Consider the following 25082-nt stretch of genomic DNA (forward strand, 5'->3'; position numbering starts at 1 on the left):
TCAGCTTTTCTTTAGAGTTGGTCACATCTGCCTTCATCTCATGCCACGCCAAACCTCTGCATGTCCTCCTTCAATCTTCTCTGTGGTCTTCTTGTTTGTACTGGAGTGACCCAAAAGTCAGATATTTAAACAAAAACTTTCACAAAAACGTCTGAACCTTTTATTCAAGAGGTGAAGATGTTAGATGCTCTACAGAAACAGTAATATACAATTTTCTTAGCATCATTACCCAAGCAGATACATGCACATAACTCCTGCGGGTGTTTTGCTCTGAGTCAACCCTGCTGTGCACAGCCAGCACTCAGAATTTGGCTAAAACCTCGACACATACAGACAACTAGAGTTGCCACACTAAGTGTTAGTAGCAGAGCTCCCTGTATCTTCTACAGCTTTGATGGTGCCGTGTTTACTGCTGATGTGCAGGGTCATTTCCTTGCGGTTGGTTACTACATGGCCACACTGTACACATGTATAGCGCCCCCTGGTGTGCTCCCAAAGGATGCGTCTGCTGCAGGCCAAACCTAATGCACAAAACAAATAACTGTGAGTGTTTGATTTGCTCACTGATTAAACTTACACAAAAGCAGTCAAAAGCATGCTAACGTCACAGGATACATTTAAGGCTTTGCAAAAGGTGACGGGTTTCATCTGCGACCATTTTTAATCATCCTTTCAAAAACAATGATCAACCAGGAAACTACTTTATTTAACTACTGCTGCACTTGCGCTGGGCTGAGTAACTGTTCCCATGGTGCTAGTCTGCAGTGAACCCGAACTCACCTGGACTCTTCTTCCAGATAGCCGATGACCCAGGAGGAGAATGAGGTGCTGATCCTGGAGCAGGAGGGATGGGCTCAGGTGACCTGGTCTGTGGCTGGTGCTGAACCTGGAACTCAGGAGGGTCAGCGCTTGCTTTTGGACCATCCATCTTTAGACATGGGGGCATGTTAGGGGCTTTTTCCTTAGGCAAAGTACGAGCTTCATTAATGTTTTGAAGAGGGGAGGTTTCTTGGAGATGCAAGATAGGGGAACTGAGCAGAGGTGGGGCTGAGGAGTGTGCCTGAGGATCAGCAGGGCGGATGGCTCCATCTGGGTTTGGGATTTGAGGCGGCAGTTGCTGGGGTGCAGACACCGACTCCAGCCGTGGGAGGTGCTGCTCTGTGGCTTTTGGGTTGGTAACAGCAGCAAGCTGAGGGGGTGTCTGTTCAACAGGCTTCGTTTTACTCCGTGTGACTTTAGAACAGGTGTGCAGGTGAGTCAGCAGGCCACGGTATGAGCGCAACTTAGTGCGACAGCTTTCACACCTGCAGAAAGAGAAGCCAGACGATTGTAAACATGTCTACAGCTCACTGACAGCACATCAGCACATCCGGAGAACACAGGCCAACTCACTGGAAGAAAATGTTGGGTTTGTGATGATGCCTCATGTGCTCCATCAGTTTCTGCATGTTGGAGAAAGAACCACCGCAGCCGACAGTAGAGCACAGCAGCACTTTACCTAAGGAGATCAAAAATAGTGTTTGTCATCTGATACAACCTTTGTTGTCCACAGGAACATGCAGAAACTGTAAGGCAAGATTTTTGGGATTCAGCTATAATCTGACATTTAGAATATACTATTAGGGTACTGGGTGAAAAGCCCTCCCCTCTGCCCGACACATGTGCAGAACCATAAGTCAGCAGGTTATCTGATGGGTTCCTAGCTTACTTCTCTTCTAACATCACGGTTGTTAGTTTCTGCTTATTTCCTACGCTCTTTTTATCACTATGGTTCAAATAACATTTGAGTATCTATCATTTATTAGAGGAATAACTTTGGACGACAGTGGTGTACTTCTGAACAGGAAAAACATCGTCACACACTTGAACATCATTTGAGTGTTTTCAGGATTCGGTTACACTTTATTCTAAAGCAACATAACAAATAGACTAAAAACACGGAGACGGTGCGAAAAGTCTCACTGAACAAAACCACAGCTGTGAATAACAGCAAAACTCAGACTGTTAACCATTAATGATGACCAGTTACTTTAAGAGTCCCAGTGCAGTACAGCAGACAACAGCACGTCCACGGTACAGCCATCACTGCCACATGTGTTACAGCAAACAACGCAGTCACACTGTCTAAAGAAATTATACCAAGTTTCATATCATGAACACAAAAACATGTTTTGATGGAAAGCACTGTTCAGGACTGGAGACTGATAGAAATAAACCATGTTTGCTTTTATTATGCGCTTCAATACTGGTTTATTTCCAGCCGCAACCTTATTTGTTTATGTCCACAGTTGGAGTGCAGGACCTCACCAGGTAGAGACTGAGCCGGGATATCATGATCTTTGATGTGGCTCTCCAGAGCACTTGTGTCGCGGTACACTCTCTTACAGGCGTGCAGCGGACACGGTATCCTCTTGTTTCCTGAAATGGACAAAGACGACTTTAAAAGCTGACACAAACACAACTATTCATGGAACCCAACATCATGTAAATCACATCAAGAATTTAGTAACTTGTCTGGAGCTGCTTAGCTAGCCGGGCTAATGTTAGTGAACACAGACGTGGTTTTGCCATCTTGCTCGTGACTATGGCTTGTGAGGCATTCCTATAAAGTATAAAATGCCAGACTTTGACACTACCGTTGATGTTTGAATGAAAGAAGCAGGTCTAAGTTTCACAGGCGAGAAGCTCAATGTTTTTCCAGCCTTACAAACATGTTTGATTAAGTAATCCTTCTCTAAAACTGCTGCAGGGACGATGCTGCCTGTCTCCATCACTGACCAGGACACCAGACTGACACTGAACTCTCCAAATTTCATTAACTTCTGAGCAATGTTAAGTTAGTATTTTCACACATGTAACTACAAAACTGACTTTTTATTTAGGCCTTTTCGCAAGAGTCCGATTAAAAAAACCCCAACAAGTCGGTCAGTGTCTTAAACCCGCAGAGAGAGAGGATTTGGGTCAGAGGGTGTGAAAGCAGCTGGACACTGCAGGGAAAGTAAAGCTCAATTTGAAATCTACTTCCTAATTTCTAATTGTATTTCCTGGAAAGCCCATTGTTCACTACACTGCAACCTTCCACGCCATTCAAGTTGTTGTTTGCTGCTTCGACCCAATATGTAGTTACACTGAGTGCTGCATTTTAATAGTCCAGCCTGGGCTTCCCTCCCCCAGCTGACTGGACCGTTCCCGTAACCCTCTTACGACTCTGAATGCTCTCAGCGTTTAATAACATCATAGCTAATACTAAGTCATGATATAGTGAGGGGTCAGCATCACCTTAGACCGCTGAGCTGTCACACAGGCGTCTTTACAGTTCAGTCACGTGTAACAACAGCTGTGTTATCACAGCAACCCAAACAGCAGCAGCACAAAGTCAATGGAAACTGGAAGCAGCCTGGTTCTTGTGTAACGCCTTTAACAGCCTGCCTCAATCAGCCATTCACGCTTTCAGTTGAACAACCAGGGCAAAGCTGCCAGTCTGTATCTGCGATCACATTATTGAAGTCTTTGTTTTCTGCGCATTAATGGTGCGCAGCACAGCCAGACAGCAGATGATCGGTCCGCATGTGTCAGTCAAACACGGACAAGACAACAGAGCAAAGCAAACCACACGAAACGCTTAGAAATCGCTGGATTTTGGAACTTGTGACGGTTTCCTCTGTATACAGACCGCTGCCCCCCCCGCCCCGCAATATGGCGACCACTTTGAGAAACAGCAGAGGAAATACGTCACATACGTGCGTACAGATATCATTAAAAAACGGAACCAAACCGAAACTATAGGTATCTTTCAGAATGACTTCATTACTAACCTCCGTTTGCATATTCAGACGTCTGTGCGGGGACACTGTCTGCAGACATGCTGCTCCTGCTCCTTCTTCTTCGCGTTTATTGGTGTTTGGCAAGAAACCACACAGTGAATTACCGCCACCGTGTGGTGTGGACTGTGAACCAATCAACAGTTACAAAGAAGCGCTGAAGAAGTGACTTTCTCCCAATCAGCTTTTTGGGATTTACAGGGATTAACTTGGATGACGAGCATGCGTCAAGAAAGTTTCTCATGACCACCGATTAGCGCTGTTCACAGAGAGCTGGGAATGTCTGCAATCACAACACTGCAAAGATGTAGCCTTAGCCTTAGATTACAGCTTTCACCATCTTTCAGTGGCAATTATAACAAACCAAGTTAGTAGTTTGAGCATTCACAGATTGTAACTATAGTTTTTATAAACTGTCATGCCAATAAAGCACCATTTAAATCTGTTTTTGAGAGTGATATCCATAGTTGGTATCAGCTGGGATGTCTGTGATGCAGTTTGTTTAAAAGCAAAGTACCAGTCTTTGTTTGTTTCTGTACCACAGAGTGGATCAGGAAGCAGTACTGGGAGGAGCTGCTGTGCAGAGGAAGAGGGACTACTCGTTGGCTGTTCCCTTGTTGCCAAAAGGGGAACAAATGAACAGGGAAGTGACCCTTTGGAACTAAACTATTGAACAGACCTGCTGTTTACAGCATTACATAGGATTATTTCCCCTTAATTGTATTTGTTGTTGTTGATAAAAAATAAAAATGTGACTTTTTAAATCAGATTTCCTAGGCTCTCTTTAATTGAGGGGGTGTTGGGAACTTCAAATTCGAAGGCTGTCACAGTATCAGTATCTGTAGTTAATCTGTTTCCCTCCCCAAGCATATTTCTCCTATCTTGGCTTCCCTTCACTGGCTCCCTGTTGAATACAGAATTGAATTCAATATCCTGCTCCTTAAGTAAAATACCTTTGGTAATCAGGCCCCATCTTATCTTAACAACGTTATAGAACTGTATCACCCCAATAGAGCCTTTACTCTCAGACTGGGGGCCTACTTGAAGGGTTTGTAAAAGCAGAATGGGAGGCAAAGCATTGAGCTTTCAGGCCCCTCTTCTGTGGAACCAGCATAGGGCTTTAGTTAGTGCTGGATCAGGAACTGAGTGCTTCTTCTCCTCTCACCTTTTTACTCACTCTGTGTTTGTGCACCATTCTGCACTTACGCATTAGTTATTATTAATCTCTGCCTCTCTTATGAAAGGTAAAATATTCTTCATCACCTTTACATTATCAACGATCTAGTCACTCGTCACTCGTAGTTTTTAACCACAAATTAATTACATTCCACGATAATCCATCTAAAAAATGCTGTGTCTGTGTCCATATCAAGGAGAATGAAAACCTCAACACTGAAGGAAGCCCACACACACAGACCACACACAGGGAAAGAAAAGGAACACAGACATGTTATCCCAACTGGGCCTTCATCAAATCAGCGAAGATGCACAGTAAAGGTCAGACACCAACGAGGGAGCATCAGACTGACAAACGGAACAACACTGTCATGCCTTACATAGCAGGTTTATCAGAGAAACTTCTCCAAGAACGACATCCGAGCCACACACTCACACACAAACTGGTTCATTCCAAGGACAAAACTCCCAAACACAAGCTAAACAACACAGCATACGCTGTGCAGTGAAAATCTGACTGTAGCAAATGGAATAATAGGGTCCAAGGAGGAAGAGCCGCAGCTTTCCTCTCTTTCAATGGAAGTGATGACTGTTTACAAAAATATGAATCGATACATATGAAGGTCAACTTCCAAGCTTGCTCTCTGCTGTGTCCCCCATCTGGATCCATGGCTGTAGTGGTGCTTGATCAGACTGGTAGCCCAGTACTTGCTCCAGCAACTTGCAGTTCACTTCACTTCTATTCAAGTTTTTGTTTTTTAAAAGTTTTCCCCAGTTCATCATTGCACCATCGTAAGTGGTACAGTGAAACTTTCTCTCATCATGTGTCCTGACACCCTGACAAATAGTTGCCACTAACCTTTGGAGGAGTTGGAAATTCCCTTAACGACTGAGTGTGTGGCACCTGAATTTTCAAGATAGGACATAACTAATGTGAACAAAGGCTGTATGCTACCGGGTATGTGAGCTGCAAGTGTGTACCTTCAACCTTGGGTGTGAGTTCCTCTGGCCATGAGCATCATCAGCAGTGTTGTTGTCCTTGTTGTGGCAGTCTTTAGCTCAGTCTTCTCTGATTGCACTGAAAACAGTGTAATCAAGGTCACATTATGCTGTTTCTGGAGCTTCCTCTTCTTCTACCTGTGGGATTGCCAGACTCTTTAAACATGGTTAGGGTTGCCTTGTAGAGCTCGTTGCCAATCTTCTTCTCTCGCCCCACACTCTAGAAGAAATAAAAATATATCCACTCTCTTTCACTTATCCTTATCAGCCTTTCCCAGCTACCATGGGGCAAGAGGAAGTGTACACGCTGTGCAGGTCTCAACAGTCTGTTGCAGGGCTAACACATTTCTATCAGAGTGACTCATATGCATTTTTATACCAGTTCTTTTTACTGACCTGTTGCCAATTCACTATGATTGACTGACTTTTCTTTTCCCTGTCTTTGGAATTACACACCTTTTCCAAGGATGTAGCTGGCATCAAAACTTTTTTTTACCACACTGGCCTCATTTGAGGTATTGCTCCCTGAAAACTCTTAAAATGTCTTTTAAAATAAATATAACTAAATAAATGACTAAATCCTTTGCTTTCTTTATATTTTGTTGGGGTGATACGCCGTCTGTTTTCATTCTATTTCAGAATTTGTGCGACCACTTCGATTGCGGATTAGAAAGATGCGTGCTACAGATTTCAAACATAACCTCACAAACCAACAGGAACAGCCACACCTACCAGGAAGTGCTGAGTGAATGAAGTAGTGACTATAGCGAACATGCTAGGTCACAGCACTGTGATGTTAGTTATTATGTACAACGACTTTGAAAAGAAAGTAAACAAACAAACAACAAACCCCTCCCCCTCCCGCTGTCTGCCAGGCAGTGGAAAAGTTTCCTGCGGTTTCATCCACGGAGTGATGGCCGAGCTGTGAGTGTGCTTGTCAAAGGATGCTGGAGCTGCAGCTGCGGGTCTTGTTGGTCCGCTGCAGACGCAGACGCGGGGCCGCAGACGCAGATGTCCACTTTAACGCAAGCGTGCTGCGAGGATGCGTGGCTGCTGCACGCGCACACACTGCTCGCGTTGCTCCTCCTTGCAGATTTTTCAGTTCAAGAGTGTAAAGGGACTTCAACCGGAAACTACTTTTTTTTTCTTCGAACTTTTTCTGTCAGAAAAAAAGGAAAACGGGCCGACCCTCCTTGTCATAAACGGACTATTTCCTTATTTTTGCTCATTAACGTGTGCGCTGGAAATGTGTCAGCTGCCGGCCCGCAGGCGACAACTCAAGCGTTTTTGGTGAGAAAGGGCGACGTCGAGTGATTCTGGGCTAGTCAGCAGCCACATAACGGAGCCCAGTCTTTATCATGGAAGATGTGAGTAGTCCCTTGAGTCTTACTGCGTGTGCTGCCTGCCCTTGTTGTGCTTTTGTTTTGTGACAGTTTCACCACTTTTGACAGAAGCGTTGAATCAAAGCACCCCGTGACGTTAGAATAATGTACTTTGCAAAGGCGCGATCAGCTTCTGAGGCCCAAAGAGTGAAGCTGGAGCACTTTTCATGGGAGAGTCATGCGAAGCAACAAGTTGTTAGGTGACGTTTCCAGCAGACGGGCTTGCCTGCTTCAGTCAACTGCAGTGAAAACGTTCTGGGGCTGGAAACACCTGTTCACCTGTCTCCACGTCACCGATCCACGGAATCTGCTCCTTCCAGCAGAGTCAGGGTGGAAGGACCACAGCCAGGGCAGGGCGGCTAATTCCACCCACAAACTGACCGCGTTAATGAAAGAGCGCAGAGAGAAAATGTGGAGCCTTTCAGAGAGAAACTCTGGTAAACGCGATTAGCGGTTCATCACTGGCTGCCTGGTTGGTTCTGGCAGGACAGCAGCAGGACATGCCGAGCCTCGCACGGCTACACAAACAGGATAAAAAGGCAGAATAGAATCAAACGGAAGAAAGTAGCTGAAGTGTACGTTCGGCAGTTGTTCTCTGAGTTTTAAGGCTGCGTTAGTGAGGGCCTCTCTTATCTTAGTACGTTATGATTTATGACAACCTGCGGCCGCAGTCTCAGGATCAGATAGTCTGGTCATCTGCTGAAAACTTGACGCTTTTCATTCAAAAACATCACAGTTACCCAAGTCACAGTATTCTATATATGACCTGCATACCTCAGTTACATTTGGGCATTTTGAGGAAGCCAGTTTACCAGAATAGGGAAGTCAGAAAGACACATACTATGTCAACTACTGTATGTAAGGAACTTGTTGTGCACACTTAATGCATGTGGTGCCACGCCCTTTGAGTGGGATTCATCAAAAGTATGCTGTTTGTTAGCTGCTCTCTACCTTCAGTCTACAGTGTCACGATTAAAGCAGCAGCCTCTCTTTTGCAATCTGTTCAGTCTGGAATTTGCAGTGCTGATGGTGAAATCAGTTAATGCATTTGAAAACATCAGTGTGACTCTGTGGCGATCGTCACATCCAGCTTGGCTCGGGTTCACTGAGGAAGACGCCATAAAAACTGCCTGAAGTAGAACTGCTGGAAGATTTAAGAATGTGTCAGAGATCAGTAAGATTTGAGTCCTACATTTTCACTGTGTGGGCTAGCTTCACTAAAGGTTGTCTCTAGCTCATCAGCGGGTCACTCTGTGATCTGCATGTAAAGCAGAACTGAAACGAGTACATGGGCATGTTTATGCCTGGAGAGTCCCACCATGTGACTGTGTTTCTGTATTTTTAATTTGCACTTCCCTGCTCACCTATTTTCTTAAACTTGCACCCAGAAAGCGTCACAGCCCTTCTGTGATGACCAATCGCCTTGGCTCTGAGTCATCTACACTCTCCATTCCTCTCTGACCTCGTCAGAGAAAAGAAAAGAAACTCACATTGTTGTCGGGCAGAAAACAGCTCTCTCTCATCATCACAGTCAAGCTTTCTTCCCTACAATGGATGAATGTCTGCACACCATCATACTTTGGGTCCACCTTTCATAGTAAGCAATGGACAATATGCTGTTTCCATATCAAGAAGGGCATAAACCTCTTTTAAAACACCAGCACAAAACATACCAGGACATCAAGGATCTCATATTGTGTAAGTTTAATTGTAATAAAATGTAAGGAATATTTAATACTACGAGTGGCAGCTAGCCGACACTGATGCATACAAAAAAGAGGCCCGATTCATAACTATGAGTCTCAATGATATGTAAGTCATTAACAGTCATAAACACAGCCAGTGTACTGGCAGATAAATGCTATAACAGGAGGTGTTGGACTGGTGCTTTTGGTTGCGCTAATCTTTGTTTGGAGAACAGTGAGTCCAGAGTGCATTACAGTAGTTTTCATCCCCTGTATTCAATATGAAAAATACATTTGTAATGCTAATGAGAAGCAGTACATTTTTTTTTTACTATTTACATTTGGGAATTCATAATGAAGAACTGTGTGCACTAATATAGCATGACACTTTATTATGAACACAAGACTGTGGGTGTTAATGTGCTATGTGTCACGGCTGCAAGAGTGTTCTAAAAAAGGTGTTGTCCCCATCATCTTTTACTTCTTTGGCCTACAGAATATGAGCTGTTCTGCAGAGTTTTGTGGCTCTTTACCATAGAAAGTTGACTCAGTTTTCACTAGAAATAAAGAGAGATGCTGCTTTGCAAACACTGACTAAAGAGTAAGGACCACAAAGTGGAAATTTTTGTGAGGTCAGTTGCTATCAAAACTTTAGGACACCACTGTGGTCTGTGGTGTTATATGTACACATATATATATATGTTATATATATATATATATGTAGGCCTATAAATTAGGTTTAAATCTAGAATGGACTGCAATTTTATACAATAAGTTGACTTATTGAATAATAGTGCTACACTGATTTCTGATAACACTGATAGTGTTATTCACTCTACAGTTGTGTGTGGAACCTACTAAGGCTTAAACAGTGAAGCTGCACCTTTTTAAACTTCAGACATGTGGTAGGTACTCGTACTGACTGGCTAATTGACTTGCTAACAATATGTTCTGACCCCCCCCCCCCCCCCCCCTCCAAAAAAAAAACCAAACAAAAAAACCCCCCCACTTAACCCTGCTGTCTTCTTCCAGCCTGTCGGGGGTTAAAGTGTGAGTTACGCTGAGACTTAAACTGGGAATGAATGCCAGATACACCCTAAACTTAAAGTACCACTTCCACAAAAGCACCTACTCTGTTTTCTAATCCTCTTCTAAGACCCAACTTGCATGAGATACCTTTGCTTAGTATCTTGTCACTTTGTAACTGTACTATAATTTATCCCTGCATGTTTTTTTAACAGAGCGATGGTAGGTAGGTGTTGATCCATTTTTGCAGCAACCACAACACCACAGATAGGAGAGGTAATAGATCACAAGCATGTGTGGGCAGTTTTAGGTAAAACATTGTTTCGCGTCTGACTTCCTGTCTAAGTCCAAAATTGGAACTTTGTAACTTACCATCTGATATCATAGTGCAGAGCTGCAGCAGTCGGCTCAGGCTTGAGTAATGGAAACCTTTCTGTGTTCCAAGGGTTTGATCAGCCCTACACAGTAATTCCATCCAGGAGCACCAATGACTATTCTAGTTGTGCTATCACTTTATTTTGAAAGCTAGCTTTTCAGTTTTGCCCTTTTACCCTTCATTTGCTGCTGCGGTGCTCTTCACTAAGATAAGAGATACTCTGAGTTACAGTAAAAGTGCTTAAGAGTGCTCCCACTTAGCCTAACCCATAATAAGAAATCTTAGATTATTTGCAGTTGGAAGAGGATCACGGTTTAAACTGACCAAACATTTCCATGAACAAAATGTTGCTCAGCAGTATTTAACCTTCCTGCCTTCTTGGGACCTTTTTGTGCCACTGCTATGTGTTAAATGGCTGCCATTTCCACTGTGTTCAGTGGAATATAACCAAACTTGCCACAGGATAGTTTTTACCTGTCAATGTTAATATTCCAGTGTGAATTCCTTAAATCAGCCTAAAATGGCTGAGCAGCAGAAATCCCCACACCCATCACCCTGGGGACCATTTTCTGCCCATTGACTTCCATTATAAATGCTATTTTTCAACCCCAAATTATCATCATATGATTTTATTTTTTCTTCTTTTCTTGGATGTCAATGAAGACTCAGGGCCTTGAAGTTTTAATTTTTAAATTGCAAAAAAAATGCAAAAAAAATAATGGCAGGTCAAAATGTATGTTGGTGCCAATCTTTGGTCCATCTAAAGGCCTACTTATAATGACAATCACATATTACTTCAACTGGTTTTTTGTGGAAATATTTAGTTTCGTTTTTTGGTTTTTGGGGCTTATAACACAGGGCGCTCATGTAATAACACTGGGATTTGAAGGGTTAAAACAACGAAAATATAATTAAAACTTTACATGAATATTTCAGGGAGAAGTAGTTTTACAAGGTTGGCTAATTTAAAGTGGAATAAAATATGGATATATGGTCTTTTTATGGCGTGGCTGAGAATGGTCCCTAGGGTGATGGGTGTGAGTTTTTTAAAGGATGGCAGGAGGGTTAAACATTATTGCTCAAAGTTTAAACATTGAATGTCATCTACCTGCACTCTACATTCAGAAGCACCTTAAAAATTGGCTTAAAAACTAGGATCAGATTTATCACAAGGCTCCACATTCAAAAATATTGGCATTTTCAACATGGGATTGAATAGGAATGGATAGGTTGGATATCATTTCCGACTTAGAAAGCTGCACGGTGTGCCAGACCACAGCTGATCCACTGAATTCTGTGCCGTGTTGCTGTGTAATACCCAAAGCATGAGCAACAGCACACAGGTTTTTAAAGCCAGAAAAAACCATGCACAGAGGAAGTTAACAGCAAAGTGACAGCAGCGTTGAGGTATTTCACCTTACATACACCAGCAGGTTTTATTTTTGAGTTTGCAGTAGTTGCTAATTTCACCACAGTCTGTGGTCAAATCAGCCATCTACTTATCTACAACTCAACCAATCTATGTCTAAGTTGAGTCTGACTTTGACTTAAATATCACATAATGACCCATAGTTTCTTCCTCACACTGGAGATTACACAGTTTTTAGCGCTAGTATTGTCTCAGCAGTCTGTATAGGAAGACACCTGACAGCAGATGTTAAAGGTCTGCACGTCTGCAAGCAGTCTCACTTGAAACCAAAGGTTTGTTCTTAAGAACTGTCCAGTACACAGTGAAACGAGACAACATTCCTCCAAGAGCTTGGTGCTACAAATGACATATAACAGACAAACAACACGCAAAGTGCAATGTGCAAAAGTTGCAAAAAACCAAAACAAAGACAGTGCAACAGCCAACAGAACAGAATGATACAGACACAAGACAGTGCAGGCACAGCAGTGCAATAGAAATGTGCAAAAGACTGAGCATTGTGCAAAAAGTCACTTTGTGTATAAAGGTGTGTGTGTGTCAGTCCAGTCACCGAGTGTTCAGGAGTCTGACGGCTTGGGAAAGAAACTGTTTCGCAGTCTGACAGTGAGGTTTTGTGGATGCAGCGTGTGCTCCAGGTGTCTGTGGTGGGGGGAAGAGAGGCTCCAATGATCTTCTCAGCTGCTCTCACAATCTGTTATACATCTGTATCAACTTGAGAGAAAGGCAGATGTGAAATGTAAAAGTGAGGTCAGAGGTCAAATATGATATTGGATGCAAACTATAATGTGATATTTAGATTCCCATTTTCCAGTGTCATTTCCCAAATGTCCATACAAACACATTTTTTATATAGCTCTATATAACATTATTATCAGGAGAGGTCAAAGCGATCCTGTTAACATTCAGAATGACATACAAATGCTACCAAAAACAAAACCTCCTTGGTGAGGGTGATATCCTCAGTGGTATGACTCAGTTGCCTGGAACAATCCAAATTCGGTGCACTGCACACTGTTGTTTGACGACTCTTGTGCCTCTAATAATGACTGGAGTGTCCTTTGTGACGTCACTTGTAGGAGCCCATCCAGAAAGCTGCCGCAGTATTCTCCTGGATGGTAGTTGTTGCCACTCAGACGATGTCACCACATAGGTGCTGATATATGAGGAGAGCCCTGCTCTCAAAAACCGACATAGATGCAAAAGTTGGATTTAAGAAATAAGTACATAAAGTTTTAAAAACATGTTTAGAGCCATCTTCTGTCATTGAACGTGATGCCATGTGATTGGTTGGTTGCAGCTGATAGACATATTAGTTTATGTTTACTAACTAGTGACAGAATCGACGACGCAGAGGAAAATGAGGACTCTACAAAACTCCAGGAAAAACAGCACTTTTATCACATTGACACATCCAGGCTTCAGTATCTTGACAGTTTCTGTGGGCTGTGGGTGACAAATGACAGTAACACTACTTGATATAACCTTTAATATGTGCTCATGCTAATAAATCACTTTAGTTGCTCATAAATTTGGATTCCACGTTGGTGAAAATGTGCAGAAGAGAATCAACACCTCTGTTCTTTTCCTGTACAGGTATATTGTACGACCGTCATTTAGAGCAGTGATAAAATGAAAGTGAATATAATTGTCTGCATCCTGCAAGTATGCTGGTGTGTACTGAGTGTGACTTCCTTCCTCTGTATCAATACAGGGTGCAAAAGAGGACCCAGCCCTCCAGAAAGAGCCTAAGTTCCTGAGTAAGGCTGGCTGGTTGAAGAAGGGCTATGGCAGACTGCTGGCAAGCTATAAAGACCGCTACATCCAGGTGGAGAAGACAGAGATTGTGGTGTATGAAAATGAGGTATATAAAGTTTCAATACATCGGGTGTGAGAATATGAACTTATATCAATATTGCCATTTAATTCTTGTAGTCTTGCAGCTGTTAACTTTTATTTAACATCAGATAATCAAGTAGATGGTCTAATTTCTCTCTTGCTTGTTGATAAGATAATAAGCTAAAATGATGTTGGCTTTATCCTTAAATTATACACACAAATTTTCAAATATCAGTCATTTGTGTTGCAGGACCTACAGAACTGCTTGGAGAGGCTTGACCTGGAAAACTATGACAAATGTCATGAATTAAAGAGCCCCTTCACGAAGAAGCAAAGACTTATACTCATACGATCGGCAAAGTCCACAAATAAGGTGAGAGAAGAGTCTGTCTCTCTATCTCTTTCTGTCCCTGTCACAAACATTTGTCCTGCCTGCACAAAGAACACGTTGTAGATCGTGGTGCAGGTAAGCAGCAGGCTCAGATTAGTGGTGCTGGTTGCAGTGATGCTGGTGAGCAATCCGGTTGTTCAGTGATGACGTGACGAATCCTACTTCCGGGTCTAAAGTAGTCTGCGTTTAATATGGCTTTTGTGTTGTTAACATGTTTAATGTTTTGTATTTTCTTCTATTTAATCTCAAAAAGCTCCTAAAACAGTCAGTGATCACTGTTGACCTCCCTCGGCTTTTATTACCGCTAATCATTTATTTAAGCTCAGTTTTTAAAACCTTAGGATGTAACTACAGCCCAGCCCATGCAGCAGTATACAGTATGAATGACTAACCTCGTATTGTGGATGGATTATCTCAGTTGTTCTCCTGGCTGAAGTTTGGTCCTTTTACAGCATCCTGCCATGCGATTACATTTGTTCCTGACCACCGAGAACACTCACGTTAACTTTTATCCAGTGGAAAAAAAAGTTAGCTTGTTTATATTATGCTAACATAGCTGTGTCGCTAGCGGTCACGTAGCACATCATTATATACCAGCTAGCCCAACTTCAGTAACCCTACAAACGTCACTGCTGTTTAGTTTTCTGTCTTCATTTATGTTGGAAGTGATAACAGAGCTGTACGTTTTAATTTGTTTCCAAAACCCCGCAGTCAGGACATGCTATATTGTATTTAGATAGAAGCTAGCGAGCTAACTCCCTGCTAACTTCTAACTCCGTTAAATGTCATAAATTCCGTTTTCATGGATGCCTGGATGTTAAACTCAATTGTTACACCTGGTAGAGCAGAACGCTGATCATTTTATTAAAGATGAAAGACTTTAGACAGTTTTTCAACTCTCAGTAATGCCACAGTGATCGTTTGATATATGGACCTGCAGCGGAGTTTAGGTCCAGACACGGCTAGTGACGTCAGACTGAACAACCGGATAGCCTGCAGCCAGTGATGCGAATGAACAGCGGGTCACGGTTACCAGAGCTGTCACAAATGGCTCAGAATGATATGGTGGAAGCTGCATCCAGTTCTCCAAAGGCTGATTTGATAAATGATGAAGGAATATGACAGGAAAATGATATCAAGGACTGCTTAGACGCTGGCAAATGTGATAAGCGGCTGAAAATCAAGGTAGCCGGCAGACGAGAGGAATGACAGTTGAGGCTGCAGGTAGTTTTTGGTGTTTCACAGTTCTCAGACATAGTGTCACGGGACGAGCATCAACAGTCATACTCCCTACAGGAAATTTCCTATTTTCTAATAAAACCTTTGGGAGTTAGAGAAGTTAGAGTTCTTTTCCTGATCTGCACATGTTTATTAAACCTACCGTATTTTTCGGATGACAAGGCGCACCGGATTATAAGGCGCATTAAGCGAAACAGATAAATTGATAAGTCAAACTTTACTCAGTCATTCTTCTTGCTTCCTCCACTTCTGTAACATTGATTCATTAATGTTGAATTCTCTGGCAGCTGCTCTGTTCCCATGTTGTTGCAGTATATTAATGACTAACCTCGTATTGTGGATGGATTATCTCAGTTGTTCTCCTGACTGAAGTTTGGTCCGTTTACAGCATCCTGCCATGTGATTGCATTTGTCCCTGACCACCAGAATCCCTCACGTTAACTTTTATCGAGTGGAAAAAAAGTTAGCGTTCATCCTCCAGCTTCACTGTGTTTATGTTATGCTAACATAGCTGTGTCGCTAGCGGTCACGTAGCACATCATTATATACCAGCTAGCCCAACTTCAGTAACCCTACAAACGTCACTGCTGTTTAGTTTTCTGTCTTCATTTATGTTGGAAGTGATAGCAGAGCTGTACGTTTGAATTCTTTCATAAATCTCTCAGTCAGAACGTGCTATATCGTGCTTAGATGGAAACTAGCGAGCTAACTTCCTGTTAACTTCTAACTCCATTAAATTGAATAAATTCTGTTTTCATGGATGCCTGGATGTTAAACTTAATAGTTACACCTGGTAAAGCAGCAACGCTGATCATTTTATTAAAGATGAAAGAATTCAGTTTTTAGACAGAAACTGACGGAGTTTTGGACCCAGATGCCTCCGTGAGGCTCCTGACGTAATGCTCCAACAATCCATCAAGCAGTGCGGCTTCGTAGCTTAGCAAAGTCGTACTAAAACATTTTTTGACAGATTTTTGAGCGCCGTGTACCACATAAAATCGGTTCATGGTCAGTAAGCACAACCAGAATTCCTACGTAAGGGCCTGTGGCCTAAATAGATTATTTCTTATTCTTAAAAAAAACACAATAATGAGCACAGTTTTTAAAAATAGAAGAAAAAACTGTCAATACTCCTGTTATTGTGTCGCAGTTTGATTATCTACCTTAGTTTGAGTTGACTATTGTCTGCTTCATTCATTCACAGGTCCATGATGTTAAATTCCAGGCTCAGACAGTGGAGGACAAGGAGGCTTGGATTAAAGCCCTCAGTGATGGCATTAATCGAGCAAAGAATAAAATTTTTGATGAGGTAAACATGCGATAGAGCCATAAATTTATCTTAAATCTTGTCTTTGTCTCGGTTTTAATAAGCATGTAGTTTTAAAACTCAAATTATTTCTTATTTTCACAGGTGAAGATTGATCAAAGCAGCAACTTAGAGCACGTTACTCGAACAAGACCCAAAGGGAACCGCAACCGGCGTCCACCGACCAGGATACACATGAAAGAGGTGCGTGTCAAATTGAAATAGTGCTTGTAGTATTGTTGTAACGTGTCTTTTGTTTTAATTTGCTCTTAATACAAACTTTGCTTCCGTGGTTACCTGGGTCTTTGATTGATTTGTATTAACTGACATGAAACCCACATCGTAACTAATCAACGTAACTACATTACTAAGGTTGTGTTGTGTTAAGATGCAGAGCCAGAATGAATGTGATTAGTAACGCCAGGATTTACCTGTTATTTAAAATCAAAAATGTCCATGCTGTATGCCACTGGATGCTATATTCTAATAGAAAGGCTATTTGTTTGGGCCCAGTACATTAAAAATAAGCTGCCAACCGCAGTGAGTTAGAATAGTGAGTCACTGTGGTTTTAGATAGATTTATATTATTTAAATTTGATATCATATTGACCATTTATGGTAGTAAGGGGCTTTGACTGCAGCTGTGCCATATAATAATGCCTGTGATAATATTGTTATAAATTTTTCACAATATCAATTTTACTTATATTGTCACAATGTCATTGCTTGTGCAACAATAACACAAGCCCAGCCATGTCTGAGAGTAAGAGCAACGTATCACCCTCTGATAATAATTTAGTACCTAAAAAGGAGCGACTCCAACAATCTCCAACAAGGCACAGTACTTATGCAAGAAAGGAAATGACTCTACCGAATGTCACTGAAGAACTGGCAGGTTGCATTGCATATCACAGGAAGCGCAGATAGTGGATGGAAATTACTGAGGCTTACATGGTGGGGTAGAAAAGCAGGCTCCTGTTTCTGTAAGCATGTTCTGAGTTAATTAACTCTGACATTGGCAAAACACCGAGTTTCCTGTTCCAAAACAGCCAATCAGAGCAAGTTCAATTAGCTCCGAGGATGTTAAGCATGAGTTAGGTGTGATTATCATTCACCATGGCAACATGTAAACAAAAAGTGAGTTTTAAGGTCATGTGATCTAAGGAATATGAACAAGTTTCAGTGCTTACCACGATATAAAAAGAGTCATTTTAATCAGCTTGGGCAACTTTGTCATCATCACAGACAGAATGAGTCTGACATAATACGTATCATTTTATTATATCCACGATCATCATGCAGCCAGCTTGAACTTTCATTAGATGAAGCTGAATCCTAATTTTACATTCATTTTGAATGTATTTATTCAAAATGTACATAATGTATATAAGAGAAAAGGTGTGAAGGAACAGATTAGACAGTTTGCTGATGGACCTGTGAGAGCAACAGACAAGAGGTGGATCCACCCTCTGCTCAGATTTATTCAATAAAAGGTTTTTCTGCACTTATTTATGAACATTTCATTTTTTCTATAATTCCAATAATAAAGAATTCAATTGTTTCTGCCATTATTAAATTAAATGTTTGAGATCAGAAAAACTTTAATGTTCCCAGTGTGAGTATTGATGATTTGATCTGATGTCAGTCTTCACTGATAGTTGCTGTTTCACATTTAACTAAAAAAAAGTTTCTTGAATGTAAGGTTTCCTCAGAAAAAGGCAAATATGTCACAAGTGCCTTGGCTTTTATAGAGCTGTTTGTAAACTGATCATCTAGATTTGACATATTTCAGGACAGTTTTGGAAGGATGATGTTTTTTAACAGATCATCCCAGAACAAAATAAGCCACTATAAACGGATCCAGGCCCATAACCCATAATCCTCTCCATTTCCTGGTTCTGGGTTGAATCTCGATCTGTGAACTAAAAAAGTGAAAATAAATAAATAAGGTCAGTTTGTTGGCCTACAATTTTGTTACTTGACTGGCATTGATGACGTATTGATGAATTTGTTTCCTGAAACTCTGGATGTCTACAAGACTGAGTCAAAAAATAATTAGTGTACTGCTTTTCCTAAAGCTTGCCTCTGATTTATGCCCTCATTACAATAATAATTAAAAAGGCTAAGACATTTTTTACCACAATGAATTTTAAGTGAAAGAAATACAATTGAAGTTCAGACTTCCAACTTTAACTCAGCAGGTTAAACAAAAAGATTGCATCAAAATGTGAAGAACTAAAGCATTTTTAAGACAACCTATTCATTTCAGGGGCTCAAAGGTAATTGGAAAAATTAGCTAACTGAAAATAAAATGTTCATTTCTCATACTTGGCTGAAAACCCTTTGCTGGCAATGACAGCCTGAAGTCTTAAACTCGTGGACATCACCAGATGCTGGTTTCCTCCTTTTTAATGCTCTGCAGGCCTTTACTGCAGCATTCAGTTGTTGTTTGTTTGTGGGCTTTTCTACTTTTTTCTATTCTATTCTACATGAAAGTAAGGTCTCTGCATCATGAAGATGATTGCATCATCAACTCACAGTGTTGGTCTGCATATCTCATGAGGCCATCAACAGCTGTTTTTGTTTGTTTGTTTGTTTTGTTTTAATAATGAGGTTGACGCAGCATGGTTTTGGTGCAGCTGTGCTGACTTCTGTTTATTATTGTGTAGTGGAGACCATTCTGACAAGAAGGCACAAGAAAGAGTGCTGAAATCTGCCCCCAAAATGATTAAAGTTAGACACAAATCACTGTACACATTTGTAAATCTTAGTTTATGTATGTGGATGATATCGTACGATACGGCAAATAGTTCTCAAATTGAGCAACATTCTGCAGTACAGCTTCCTCCATGAGGTGAATGTTATCTGAAACACTGGTATATTCTCCTGTTTGACACTCAGGTTCTAAACGTGTTGGCTAGCAGTACAGGTCCCTAGAATACCGCTGTGTCAGCTATCACGATCAAGCAGGGACTGTTTATCAGATAAGGGGGTGGAGTCTAATTCACAGAGTTCACATGGGGTGAAAGGAGAATAGCAAACCCAGTGAGGGTAGTGATGGTCTGTGAAGGCAAGGGTGTGTGATGGAGGAGGCAGCAGAGGCTTGTAAACAGATTATCATAAGGAAACTTTTAGCTTATTTGCCCACTGCTTGTCTCTCACCTTGAACCTACTGATTTAATTTGCACTACTCCACAAATCCTTGGTATTCTAGTTTGGCCTTGATCTTGTTCCCGTAGGTTCCTTAAATTTCCTGAGCTTCACCCTTAGGTGAACTCTACTCAGTTCTTTCCTGTCCGTGTGCTCTGTGTCATTTAATCGTATATTTTTCTTCTAGGTAGCTGATGTGTCATCTGATGGAATCCTGCGCTTGGATCTTGATCTTGAAGATGCCGTAATGCCTAATGGAGCACATTATGCCAATGTTGATGGCAGTGAGACCTCCAAAGAGAAACAGTTGGTGTCAATTACCGAGGAGGAAGCTCAGCCAGATCCAGACGTCAGTCCCCAAAAAAAGGTCATCAAACCTCCAATGCCGCCTATCAAGGAGGCTAAACCCAGCACAGCACATGAAGATGAACCTCAAAAGAATGATGGTTCAGAGAAAAAGGTATGTCAAATTTTTCTAAAAATTGTAATTGTGAAATGTTGTAACATTTGTGCATGTCTTTGTGTTTGGATATCATGGCCTTGCTATAATTGCTATATTATTTGAAGGTACCAATGCCCCCATCGAAAGAAGCAAAACCCTCTACTTCACCTGTTGAAGAAACTACAGAAGAGGCAAAACATGAGAAGATTTCTGAAACAAGTTCTGATGCCAGTAAAAAGGCAGCTCCACCACCAATGCCTCCCAGTAAACCCAGCTCTGTGAGTAATGTTGATGCTTTACAGTCCAAGCCACACTCTCACCCTCCTATGCCTCCATCCAAGGAGAAGAAGCCCTCCCATTCTGGCTCTGAGACAGACCAGCAGGTTGAAGGGATTAGTAATGAGGATAATGAGAAGGAAGATGAAAGTAGGAAGGAGACTATAGAAAGAGCCGTGGAAACAGATGAGGCAGTGCAGCTGATTGCTAAAGAAACGTCACCTGATGTGAAAGATGATAAACACGAGAGTCACTGCACAGAAGAAACAGTTAGCAGCAACACAAAGATGGTATCTGACTGTGGGGAACAAATACCCACAGAGTCACTGAGAAAGAGTCCAAGTTCCCATCCAAAATTCAACAAAAAGCCTGATGAATGTGCCGAGCCTGACATACAGCGGATAGAGAGCACCTCGGCTAAGAGTAATCCTAAAGAGGGACCCGACAATACTGCCTCACTCAATTCTGTCGATTCAAAAGACGCACTGGCCGAGAGTGAAGTCCCCTCTTTGAATGACTCAACCACTGAGACCCTTACCCTGAGTCCACTGCTTTATCACTTGTCCGGGGAGAAAAAAAAGCAAGATGAGAAATCTGTAGACAGTGGTCAGCACTCAGATGATGAGAGTGAAGGCTCTGGAAGTCAAGACACATTGGTAGCTGCGACAGCTGCACTCAGGGGAAGCCATTCTGCTTTGGATGTGGTGGATGCTAGTGAGGACAGCATTCAGGTATCTGTTATTTTAAGACCAGCACAGGTCACAACAGTGCCTCAGGTTAGCTCTAAGAACATAAAACCCATCCCTCCTCTCAAGCCCTCAGCCAAGGGCAGGTCAGCCTCAATTGGAAATTTGCTGTCTGAATCTGATGTCTGTAATCAGATGAAAGAGTCTAGCAGAGGTGGAGCTGTGAGTGCTGGGGGTTCTAGTGATGATGTCATTAAACTTGAGACTGAAGTGGCTCTAGAGATGGAAAAGACGAGCAAGCTCTTGAGCAAAGTGTCCCAGGACCATGGAAGTGAAGAGGAGGATGTACCGGGGGATTTGCTGGCTGAGGCCATGGAGAAGCTGAAGAAGGCAGACCACGTCCTCAGGGAGGTCAAGAAACTGAAATTTGCAACAAACGGAAGCAAAAGGAAGAGTTGGTGAACGTCACACACTGACTGAAATTGACCAACTGATAAACCCTTTACCTAGACAGTGATAGTGCAGTCACATCATGGAAAATGTAAAAAGACCCCACTAAATACAATTTGCCTAAAAGTGAAGAACCAGTGGTATTCTGTATCATCACAGATGGTCGTTTATGATGAGCTTATTCACTCTGTATGATCATGGTGTGCAGGCCTGACCTGGACACTGTACTGGATTCAATTCAGTTCAACTTTATTTACAGTACTGTGCAAAGGTTTTAGGCAGGTGAGGAAAAAATGCTATAAACAAAGAATGCTTTGAAAAATGGAAGTGTTTATCATTTATTTTCACCAATCAACAAAATGAAGTGAAGGAACAAAAGAGAAATCTAAATCTAGTCAGTATTTGGTGTGACCACCCTTTGCCTTCAAAACAGCATCAATTCTTCTAGGTACACTTGCAGAGTTTTTGAAGGAACTCGGCTGGTCGGTTGTTAACCACAGATCTGTGGATGCAGGCTTCCTCACATCCTTCTGTCTCTTCATGTAATCCCAGACACACTCAATGATGTTGGGATCAGGGCTCTGTGGGGGCCAGAGCATCACTTCCAGTACTTGTTCTTAATGACTGTGGCTGCGTGTTTGGGGTTGTTGTCCTGCTGCAGAATACATTTGGGTTCAATAAACAAGCATTTATATTTCTGAAAGCGTTCTTTATAACAGTTTTTCACACCTGCCTAACACTTTTGCACAGTACTGTATATAGAAAATCACAACAACAGTCACCTCAAAGTGCTTTTAAGGTTTTTGAGCGTTATGCTTTTTAAATGCGCTGTGGTGTGCAACAGTATTAAAGAGGGTTTGAATGAATGGCTGGAATAGTCTGATGGACAAAACTGTGTTATTGTCGATGGTTTTGCTGCACTTGGAACTTTTTGTGGAATTATTTCTAATGGATGTTTTTCTGCAGCGGAAAGTAATGTGTTACTGTATACTTTTTTACTACTGTGTTTTCTTTTGTAGATACAAAATAATGGCCCTCATTACTAATATGTGCGTGGGAACAGTCTTACCCTATGCAACAAATGCACTGGCTGATTTTGTTCTTGCACGTGTTTGATAAATGATTTACTTTTGGTAGTCAATCAGACTCTAAATCAGCACGCTCATGCTTGCCGTGTGCAATATGCATAAAACATACAGCCACTCCTCCATTTCCCTGTATAAATAAATTAGTTTACCTGGAGGTGAAGTGGAAAATGCAGTAATGTCATGAGACAGCAGCCTGCACCGCTAAGGCAGAGACACACTCACTGTGACTCAAGTAAAAAAAGTTTGAAACTGATGTAAAAAGACCCGACAGAGTATAAGCAGTATAAGTCTGTCGGCTCCACGTGACAAAACTCACTGTATGAACGAACAAAAAAATTAGACCGCAAGTGATAGAAGTCTTTTTTTTTAAATGAACAATAAGATAATTTTAGGGAGGATAAACTGATAAAAGACAAAAAAAGATCAAAGAAATACTGGAATATGTTGCAATTAAAAATGTTTCAATTTAGTATTTTGTTTTCTTTGCATACGATTTACTTTTTTATTTAATTGTAACTGAGCATGTTGTGCTTTGTAAAACTGTTAATATTACATGAAAGCAACAACAACAATAATAATAACAATAATAATGATAACAATTCTTAATACTATTAATAGTAGCTTTAGTTATAGTAGTATTCATTTCATTAAATGTCCTTCGGCAGCCATTTGTGTTTGTTTGTACACATGGTACTTCTTCATTTGTTTCTACAGTGCAAACAAATTCAGGTACGAAAATATTGATAAATCATGGATTTGTGTGTGAACTCTTGCTACGCACAGATTTGTCTGTGTGCCTTAACACCTTTAATGTTTCTTAAGGTAATTTTCTTGCTATCCAAAGGGATTTATGTAAAAAAAAAACTGGAAGCATAGCATCTGGCTTTAGTCATCTCTTATGTTGTGAGCTCTTCTAGACGGATCAATGTTTCAAATCCAGGAGAAGTGTTGGTAAACAGCAGGTCTTTGAAGGTTCTGTTCACCTGAGCTGTGAGGACTAACAAAGTATCGATGAATCAATGCTTTAGCCTCCTAAGACCCGAACTCTTTCATGGCAGCATTTTTAATTTCTCTTTGCTATTTGGGTTCATTGGGACCTGATGAATGTAAAAACAAAGAATTACCTGATTTCTTTTTTTACCTGATCCACATATGAGGACATCCGTTTTAAATTTCGATAGAACAGTGGGAGGATGACGTCCTCGTGAGTGGATATCAGGCCCTTGTAGAGCAAAATTTAGTATTTTGGTCTAGACAACCCAAAATGTGATGACCACATATGTGGACGCCAGGTCCTAAGAGGTTAAATATATAATATATAAATATAGGTTAAATATATACAGCTACAAATAAGCACTTCTGTTAATGCCTAAAAGCATTTCTAATCATTTGTGAACCTCAGAAGCTTTTTTCTCTCCTTTTCATTGGGAAGTTTTTGCTGACAAGTTGCTATTAGAGAAATTATACTTTAATCACCGCCTTCATGGTGTTTGTCACTGGTGAAGGTGAAGATGTACGGTGTAGGTAAGGATCTGTTCAGACTCTTAACATTGATAAAGCAAATAAAGGAATATTTTTACTTTACAGGGTTTTTTTATCATTAGTAATATCATTTCATTAATGTACTGTATATTGCACAGAAACGCACTTAGAGCAGCTCTCACTAATGCCTATTACTATTCTCTAATACTTGTCTTTTGTATGGGGGGTATGTGCATCATTCTCCCCTGTCTGAATGTTGAACTGATTATTAATGAAGAATCTTCCGGGTTTTTCTAGTGGTAGAAATGTAATTTTTATGTCCTCCAGAATATGTAAGCATATTTTCATAACAGTAGATCGACTGAAGTTTTGTACTCTTTGATAAAGTTTGCTATTGCTTAAATAAAGATAAATGATTTACTTTTGTTGTTATGTCTTCAGTCTTACAAACCATTTGAAGCATTTATCAACAGTGTTACACATGCTGCACTGTAGCTTCCTTCTGTTATACTGTAGCCTGATATAATCATCCTGCTGAGGTGAGGGTTGAAATTTCTTCGATTGTTTTTTGCACCTTTGTTAAAATTTGTTAACATCCCAACAGCGATTTTTAAAAACCCTTTTTAGAAATAAACACTGGCTAATGTGGTGTGATGGTCAACCAATGCAAAATGAAAGTATATTTGATCAGTAAAAAATGTAATGAAACAATAAGTGTTTCAATAAAATTACATCACTTGCTGCTTGCAGCTTCAAATTTACAGTTTTTATGTGATTAGCGGGTTACTTGGACTGTTGTGACTGTAGTGTGAAGTTTGTCATTTTATATTAATAACAGTTTC

At 41.1% G+C, this 25082-nt stretch overlaps 2 protein-coding genes across 2 annotated transcripts; one reads left to right on the top strand and one right to left on the bottom strand.

The window, feature by feature from the left end:
• Positions 1–137: 137 nt before the first annotated feature.
• On the bottom strand, positions 138–6983 carry znf414 (zinc finger protein 414). Its single transcript, XM_026185750.2, has 7 exons — positions 6847–6983; positions 5979–6134; positions 3816–3947; positions 2308–2418; positions 1393–1498; positions 781–1304; positions 138–521 (listed from the first exon to the last, which is right to left on the bottom strand). Exons 3-7 carry the CDS (start codon positions 3862–3864, stop codon positions 352–354), a joined length of 960 nt encoding a protein of 319 aa, XP_026041535.2. The 5' UTR covers positions 3865–3947; positions 5979–6134; positions 6847–6983; the 3' UTR covers positions 138–351.
• A 202-nt stretch (positions 6984–7185) lies between these two features.
• On the top strand, positions 7186–24661 carry plekho2 (pleckstrin homology domain containing, family O member 2). Its single transcript, XM_026185562.2, has 7 exons — positions 7186–7363; positions 13606–13755; positions 13981–14103; positions 16565–16669; positions 16772–16870; positions 20004–20276; positions 20384–24661. Exons 1-7 carry the CDS (start codon positions 7355–7357, stop codon positions 21680–21682), a joined length of 2058 nt encoding a protein of 685 aa, XP_026041347.2. The 5' UTR covers positions 7186–7354; the 3' UTR covers positions 21683–24661.
• The last annotated feature ends 421 nt before the right edge of the window (positions 24662–25082 follow it).

The sequence above is a fragment of the Astatotilapia calliptera genome, chromosome 1 (assembly GCF_964374335.1).
Source record: "Astatotilapia calliptera chromosome 1, fAstCal68.1, whole genome shotgun sequence".
NCBI lineage: Eukaryota > Metazoa > Chordata > Actinopteri > Cichliformes > Cichlidae > Astatotilapia > Astatotilapia calliptera.

What these genes read in the sequence shown, in the direction of transcription:
- znf414 (XM_026185750.2), bottom strand. Translation starts at nt 3,864, where the DNA reads ATGTCTGCAGACAGTGTCCCCGCACAGACGTCTGAATATGCAAACGGA. An exon ending in AAACCCAACATTTTCTTCCA is followed by an intron (nt 1,305 to 1,392) that starts GTGAGTTGGCCT and finishes CTCTTTCTGCAG; the next exon opens with GTGTGAAAGCTGTCGCACTA. An exon ending in TATCTGGAAGAAGAGTCCAG is followed by an intron (nt 522 to 780) that starts GTGAGTTCGGGT and finishes TTTGTGCATTAG; the next exon opens with GTTTGGCCTGCAGCAGACGC.
- plekho2 (XM_026185562.2), top strand. An exon ending in AGAATAAAATTTTTGATGAG is followed by an intron (nt 16,670 to 16,771) that starts GTAAACATGCGA and finishes TTATTTTCACAG; the next exon opens with GTGAAGATTGATCAAAGCAG. An exon ending in ATGATGGTTCAGAGAAAAAG is followed by an intron (nt 20,277 to 20,383) that starts GTATGTCAAATT and finishes TATTATTTGAAG; the next exon opens with GTACCAATGCCCCCATCGAA.